Source organism: Otolemur garnettii, unplaced genomic scaffold (genome assembly GCF_000181295.1).
Source record: "Otolemur garnettii isolate 467f Iridium unplaced genomic scaffold, OtoGar3 scaffold00007, whole genome shotgun sequence".
NCBI lineage: Eukaryota > Metazoa > Chordata > Mammalia > Primates > Galagidae > Otolemur > Otolemur garnettii.
In genome coordinates this window covers 14,379,564-14,386,916 of record NW_003852402.1, presented here as the reverse complement: position 1 = coordinate 14,386,916, position 7,353 = coordinate 14,379,564, and the positions used below count along the sequence as shown (strand labels likewise).

The following is a 7,353-nucleotide window of genomic DNA, read 5'->3' as shown; positions in this document are numbered from 1 at the left end:
TTTTCCTTTCAGTACTTCCTTCCTGGAATCTCCCTTTTAACCCCCATTTGTTTTGAGATCTCTCACATATTGCCTTGAAGCATCTGGTGGCTGAAGTTTCTTGCTGGGCAGGTGGCTGAGCTAGGGGCTGCCCTTTAAGATAGAGAGTCTTAGGACCCTGAAGCATCATGTTCTCTGAAATGGGAAGAAGATACCGGTGCCTAACACAATGCCCAGCTAATGTGTCTATTTTTAGTAGAGACAGGGTCTTCCTCTTGCTCAGGCTGGTCTCAAACTCCTGGGCTCAAGCAATCCACATGCCTCAGCCTCCCAGAGTGCTAGGATTGTAGACATGAGCCACCGTGCCTGGCCTTTATTTCAAATTATTATGAGGGTACCAAAAATTAGGCTACAGTGTTTTCGTTTGTTTAGGTAAGGTCCCTGTTGTAGTTGTGCCCCTCACCCAGGAGGTGTGCCATATACCTTACATTGTCCCCATTAGGTGGGAGCACCAATGGTAGTCTTTGTTGAGACTCAAGGTTTAGTTGTGCCTAGAAAGACCTCCAGGTGGATGTTGATAGTTTATACTTGAGCTACATAGACAAGGACAAATTGAATAGAATCACGTTAGATAATCAATTTGAGATTTAGCTAGCTATACCTATGAAAAATCTCATGGCAAGCTTGAGGTCATAATACAGTTATAGGTATCCCTGTGCCCCTTGTGGCAGCTGCCACAAACTGCAGGTATGGGGCCAGAAGGGTATGTACACCTCTGAGTCATGAGCCTAGGAAACCCACATCTGTATACACAATATCAAAAATTTCATCAGAAGAGACCATCTAAGTTTTTTCACCTCTCACGTTTCAGGCAGGTGATGAGGGATGTGAATTTCAGGGATGGACATTTTTTTCATCCTTAGAGATACCTTAAAATCTGCTGAACCTGACCGTTAGGGAATTCTAATTCCCTCTCTTATGAGCGGATCCAAAAAGGACTACATAAACTCAGTCCTAAGGGTTCTTGGCAGGTTATTTTCACTGGACAAGCCACCGATTCTCAATACTTTTGTGCTTTAGGAAAGACTCAGTTTTTTGTGACTATACGATTAGATCATTACATTACTTGGACCCTACAAAAAACTGCTTATACAGGATCCGATCATTTTTGATTATGATATTTGGGAGGAGGGAGAGAGAGAGAGACAGACAGACAGAGAAAGACCTATAAATGTTTATTCCTCAGAGAAAGAATTTTTAAGGAGCCAGAAAACCTGGTCCAAGAGCTTTAATTTAAAATGTTCTAATTGCTGTGAGTCACATCAAAGTACCATTTGAGTTTTCTATACACTATTTCTTATAATTTCCAATTTCATTAAATTATAAAAATACAAAAGTCATATGTACTATTTGTAATAAATGAAGCCAAAAAGAGATAAAGAAAAAATAAACATCCCTCCCATGTCAAGACCATCCTTTTTAAGGCAACCAATGATCCCCCCCCAAAAAAAAGTTTGGTGTGTGTCTCCTTCACTATACTCACACAAACACATATAAAGAAGACATACAGGTGGTGCCTGAGGCTCAAAGGAGTAGGGCACCGGCCCCATATGCCAGAGGTGGTGGGTTCAAACCCAGCCCCCGCCAAAAAAAAAAAAAAAAGACATATACACCATGTGGAATTGTTTGTTTCATGTTCATGCAATTTGTTATTTTTTCACTTAACACACTCTAGATAACTCTGCAGCTCCTGCATAGACATCTTACTTGTTATTTTTAATACGAGTGTAATATTCTAAAGCATCAACCCTTTCCCTATTGATGAACAGTGAGACTGTGTCCTTATGTTCTTTTTTTAATCATGATAAATGCTGCAATAAATATGATTGTACATATATAAACCCGTGCTGGGACATGGATTCTTGTAGGAAAAAAAATTGCAGGGTTAAAGGGTATGTTATGAGTGCTTTATTAGTTTAATAGTCTCTTTCCCAGAAGCCTGCAGCACTTTCTGTTTCTACCCCTTCCTCAAATCCCGGCCTGCCCCGGATGTTAGCAACCTTTTCTAATTTTTGCCCATCTGAGAATGAAAAATGCTATTTTGAGTGTCCACCATTTTGCTGCTAACACATTCTCCCCTCTGCAGATAGAGTGATCTTTTTTGAACCACAGATCTTATTATGTCACTTCCCTGCTCAGAATACCTCATTACCTTCCTGTCACTCTAAGAATAAAGATCAAAGTCTTTGACATGGCCAAAAAGCACCTTGAGGTCTACCAGCCTCTCAATGGGCTCCCCTCCTAGCAGAAGGGGCTTCCTTAAGTATGCTGAGAAATCACCATGACATATTAGGTTGTTAGCCAGTGCAAGCCTCCTAGGGAGCTGCACCTTTTAAAATGTGACGAACTTATGCCTGAAAGGAATAATTATTTTTGTTTTATTTGCCTGTTTTCTCAGTTCCTTCGGGCAGATCCTTTAGAGTAAACAGGAGGGGGAAAAAAAAAACATGTTAGGACGACACCTCGACTCCTTACGGATAGGCAGAAGGTCTGATCATAAGTGCAGGGGGTGGGGAGGTTGCTTCTCTTGTTTTTAAGTTGGACTTTTAAAGTAGAAGATGCCTTTAATGTGCTGGTTTGCAGAAGAGGAAATCTGATTTTCAGTGTGATAACACATTCTTTGACTTTAACCGGTACAGTGGGATTTTAATGACACTTTCATCTTCAAAGCCCTTTACCAACACGGGTGGATTTAATTATTCTTTTTTTTTTTTTTTTGGTTGTGTGTTAAAAAGACAAGTCTTCAAAGCCATCATCCTTTCTCCTGGGAATTGGGGCTCTACCCCTTTCAAATGTTGCTTTCTTGCCCTCCAGGGAGAAAGTAAATTGCATTAAAAAAAAAAGAAGAAGAAGAAGGAGAAGAATCCAAAGGAAAAATACTCTTTGCACTATGGAGAGATGATGTCCTTATATCCTGGGTGGGATTAAAAGAGGTTGGGAAGCAGTATTTAGGCTGTGTTTACAGTAAGCACTGCGAGGAATAACCGGCTGAAAATGGTTGTTATTGCTGTGCCTTTTGAAGTGCTCTTTAAAAGTAGCATATGTACATAAAACGTCCCCGCGCTAAACATCAAGTTGGCAAATAATATGCGGGTCTTTATACTCGTTGCTAAAGTATATATTTTGTCGTGTTCCCTTAAAATACCGTCTAATTGCGTTTTTGAACTATTGGTTCTAGAGAAGAAAACCTCACGCCCCTCACCCTCAGGGTCCTCCTTCCCTGGACACATCTTATAACCACAAGAGAGCAGTCTTCCCTTTGATGAGGGCGTCCCGCCACCTCCCCAGAAATGAAAGAGCAAGTGTTACGTTTGCAAACACTCTAAAAGCTCCTTCCATTAGACCTGGACGCCGGAAACCACAAAGGGCAGCCAAGTTTTGATTTTCAAGGAGAAAGCCTCTGGTAAACTTTCGCTCCGCCGCCAGAAGATCTGCGGGTTCCTGGGAGGAGCCCTTCGCAAATCTTGGAGATTCTTGGGCTCTTTGCTAACGACTCATCTCTTGAAGACCCGGAGCGGTGGATTACAGGAACTGAAAAGCTTTGGTGGCTTTGGAAGATTACGCTGTGTTTGGTGTGCGCTCACGTTTCCAGGCTAGAGGACCAAGTGGAGGAACTCCTTTTGTTACCTATTGAAATAAGAAGATCAGAGGGGAAGGCAGGGCTTGAAGCGTGGATTACAGGGGTCCTAAGTCTTTGCCTATTACCTCTGTCTGGATCTTTATAAAAAGATCAGGGAGTGTAATGAACTAGGGGAATCATGTAAAGCTTCCTTGACGCCTGTCCTGGAACCTGGTTTCTGGGCCCCCACACTTCTCTAAAGACAGACCCGCTGTGCCAGGCAGTCTGGATGGACCAGCATCTCCATTTTGAAGATTTTACGTCTTTTATCTTCTGCTGAGAGATCAATCTCTTGGGTGATTTGCTTGCTTTTTGGCGAATGATGGAAAAACGTAAAACGGCGGGATTGCTGGCCTTGCCGTACCCGCTGCGCACCGCGCCCCTGGGCATGGCGGGGACGCTGTCCCGACTCCCGGCGAGGGACCCCTTCAGGGTCTCCTTGCGCTTGGGTGCCACGTGCTGGGAGCGGGAGCACCGGGGCTGCTCACGGAGACGGCAGTACTTGCCCCTACCGCCGGACGGCGCCTTCGAGCCTGCCTTCCTCCGCAAGCGCAACGAGCGCGAGCGGCAGCGGGTGCGCTGCGTGAACGAGGGGTACGCGCGCCTCCGGGACCACCTGCCCCGGGAGCTGGCCGACAGGCGCCTCAGCAAAGTGGAGACGCTCCGTGCTGCCATCGGCTACATCAAGCACCTCCAGGAGCTGCTGGAGCGCCATGCCCGGTGCCCCGAGCGCCCGGCCGGCGTTGTCCCCCAGCGCAGGGCGGATTGCAACAGCGACGGCGAGTCCAAAGCGTCTTCGGAGCCTTCTCCCGGCAGCGAGCCCGAGGAGCGGGGCAGCTAGCGGGCCCCGGCCCCCTGCACAGTGTGTGTTCGGGCGCTCTCCCAAGGTGGTCTGGTTTGCATTTTTAATGAGATTTCTTCTCCAGAGCTAAGTCTTAGGAAAAAGAAATGAGAAGAGTTTGACATTTAGGGGTTCCCCCATCCCCTTATTGATTTATGTGTCTGCAACTTAAAGGTGCTTATTATGGAGACTCTTTGCCTGAACTTCCAAAATGCAAACTGTTCCAGAGTCTGAGCACCTCGTTCTAAATGCAGTTATTCTAAAAACTCAAAGAGTGAACTATTGGAACTGCCCACAGTCAGTGGTAAATGTGAGTGAATTATATACATAAATATTAAACCTTAACCAAAGAAGAACTTTACCACTCCCCTCTAAACAAAATCAGAAACAAAAACGAAACCCAAAGAAAACCGCAGTCCTTAAGAGAAGTATCTTCTTGCATTCTATCCTTTGGGAATTGTATTATAAATTTGACTTAAAAAAATTAAAAAAAATTTAATTGACAACATACTTTGGGTGAAGGTGACTCTAAGCTGACACTTGAAAATGCATTTCCCAGCAGGTACTGTTGACTGAGCACTAGATGGTTCTAGAGAAGTCATTCTGCATGATATATACTGTGATATCAACAAGGGGCCCTTGGAAACTTTAGAGCATTTAGCAGATGATGGAATATCTCAGAGTTAATGATCTCTTTGGAAGAGAACCCAGATCTGTATGAAACCTTACTTTCCCTCTCTGCGTTTCTTCCTTTTCTCTTCTTTGCATTCATTCCCTTTTGTAGCTCTCACTCCATCTAACCTTTGGTTAAAGTGACCCTGTGACTTTAAAAATAAAAAGGAAATATACTTGAAAGTGCCTTTTGAAGGTTGAACTGGATGGGACAAGGGATGTGGAACAGGGGGGATGGATGATGCATGACAAGTGGTATAGTCTCCAACGTTATCACTCTGAGGGCTTCCTAGGCCAGTACATTGAAATTATGGAGTAGCCTTACCTGTGTTCAAAATCTTTTTAAAATATTTAATTTGGGTCATTTTGTTTCCCTCAGAAACACCTTTGAATTCAGTAGATAAGTGAAATGTTGTTGATATGTGATGATAAACTTCCTCTAAAGTTATTTTCTAATATGCTAAATTGTCCTTTCCATGGAGGCAGCTTTGATTCAGGGGCGTTAGGGGAAGGAGAAGTGGAACAGACGAGGAGAATTAACCCTGGAGAGCACTTTCTGGGTATTCTTTAACGTGGCCTCATGAAGTGGATGTTATTACACCCTCAGATGTGTCCACTGAGCTAGGCTGCAGTGCACTGGGCGTCTTTGACATGCTAGGAATTTTGTTGTGTGCTCTTTGCATGTTGTCCTCATTGTCACAAATGTATGGGGTGGGTAGTACATTTATTTTGTAGTTTTTTTTTTTTGTTTTAAATGAGGCTTAAAGAGGTTACATACCTTGACTAGTTTAGTGTTGCAAGGATTAGCTGAGCTGAGATCCAGTCCTGAGTCTGTCTGACCCCAAGTCCAGGCTTTCTGTCTCCCTTACCACGCTCTCTCTTGCTGCCCTTTGCTGGCTGGGTGACCAGAGCAAATGGCACTTCTCTGCAACTGTTTCCTTGCTAGGACTATTTCATGGAACTGCAAGTGAAAGACCTTGGTAATGTGGATGGTGCAAAGCAATGATCAGTTAGTAACAGTATCATTAATTGGGGAAAATGCTACTTCTCAGTTGCAGGGAGAGTAAAGCCTGGCTGAGAATAATCTCTAGGTGGACTTGGTGTCATTTCGTCAGTGTTTCAGAAGAGGGACGGAGTAACTCACGCTTTTACCTTCTATGGTAAAGTTCTAAGAGACGTCACTTGAGTGCTGAAGCCAGTTTAAAATATATAATTACTAACATCTGCAATGATGACTTATAATGAAATTCTATTGTCTGGGGCTGCACAGATAAATTTTGTGCAATGATTCAACACCAAACTTCCCCTTTTCTTAAAAGCTGGGGCCTTTTGGCTGTAATTAGCAAGATGTACCAGCTATTTTGTCCTACCCGTTACTCAATGAAATCCTCACAAAGGATTTAAAACTCTTGCAAAGCGTCCATGTTTGTCTCCAGACAGGTTGTTATTCCAAATGTGAGTTTCAATGTGGGTTTCAATGAAGCAGGCCTAAGTAAGGTTTATTTACTAATTAGGGGGAAAGATGAGGGAACACCCTTGTATCTTCCTGGCTGAGTTGGAGGAGAAGCTAATGAACCAAGAGGCTGGAAACCTTCATATGGTTTGGTGTGAAGCCCTACTACGGCCATGATTTTGAAAAACCTGTTAGAAAAATACAAATCAGCTCGGCGCCTGTGGCTCAAGCGGCTAGGGCGCCAGCCACATACACCTAAGGTGGCGGGTTCGGATCCAGCCTGGGCCTGCTGAACAACAATGATGGCTGCAGCCAAAAAATGGCCAGGCGTTGTGGCGGGCGCCTGTGGTCCCAGCTACTTGGGAGGCTGAGGCAGGAGACTCGCTTGAGCCCAGGAGTTGGAGGTTGCTGTGAGCAGTGAAGCCATGGCACTCTACCCAGGGGCTCAGCTTGAGGCTCTGTCTCAAAAAAAAAAAAAGAAAGAAAGAAAAATACAAATCTATGTCAATCTTACAACTTTTTTAGAAAAAAGAAATAAATCTGGCGTTCTTCTGGAACCTTCCTGATGGCTTACAGGAAGAGCACCAAGCCAGGCGTGGGACTTTTTAAAATGTCCTCTTTCCTGTGAACGATCATTTCATTAACCATAAGACATCTGGCTTTCCAAAAGAACAAAAATGGATTCCCCCCGAGTTTCGAGGAAGCAATGGCGTGCAGGGGAGTTTTGTG

At 44.1% G+C, this 7,353-nt stretch overlaps 1 protein-coding gene across 1 annotated transcript; it reads left to right on the top strand.

Annotated features, from left to right (window-relative positions):
* Positions 1-3,944: 3,944 nt before the first annotated feature.
* Positions 3,945-4,499, top strand: ASCL4 (achaete-scute family bHLH transcription factor 4). Its single transcript, XM_003783270.3, has one exon. The coding sequence runs from the start codon at positions 3,978-3,980 to the stop codon at positions 4,497-4,499; it is 522 nt and encodes a 173-aa protein (XP_003783318.1). The 5' UTR covers positions 3,945-3,977.
* Positions 4,500-7,353: the final 2,854 nt, after the last annotated feature.

Bases quoted from the DNA above. Each gene is read 5' to 3' on its own strand.
- ASCL4 (XM_003783270.3), top strand. From the start codon at position 3,978: ATGATGGAAAAACGTAAAACGGCGGGATTGCTGGCCTTGCCGTACCCG.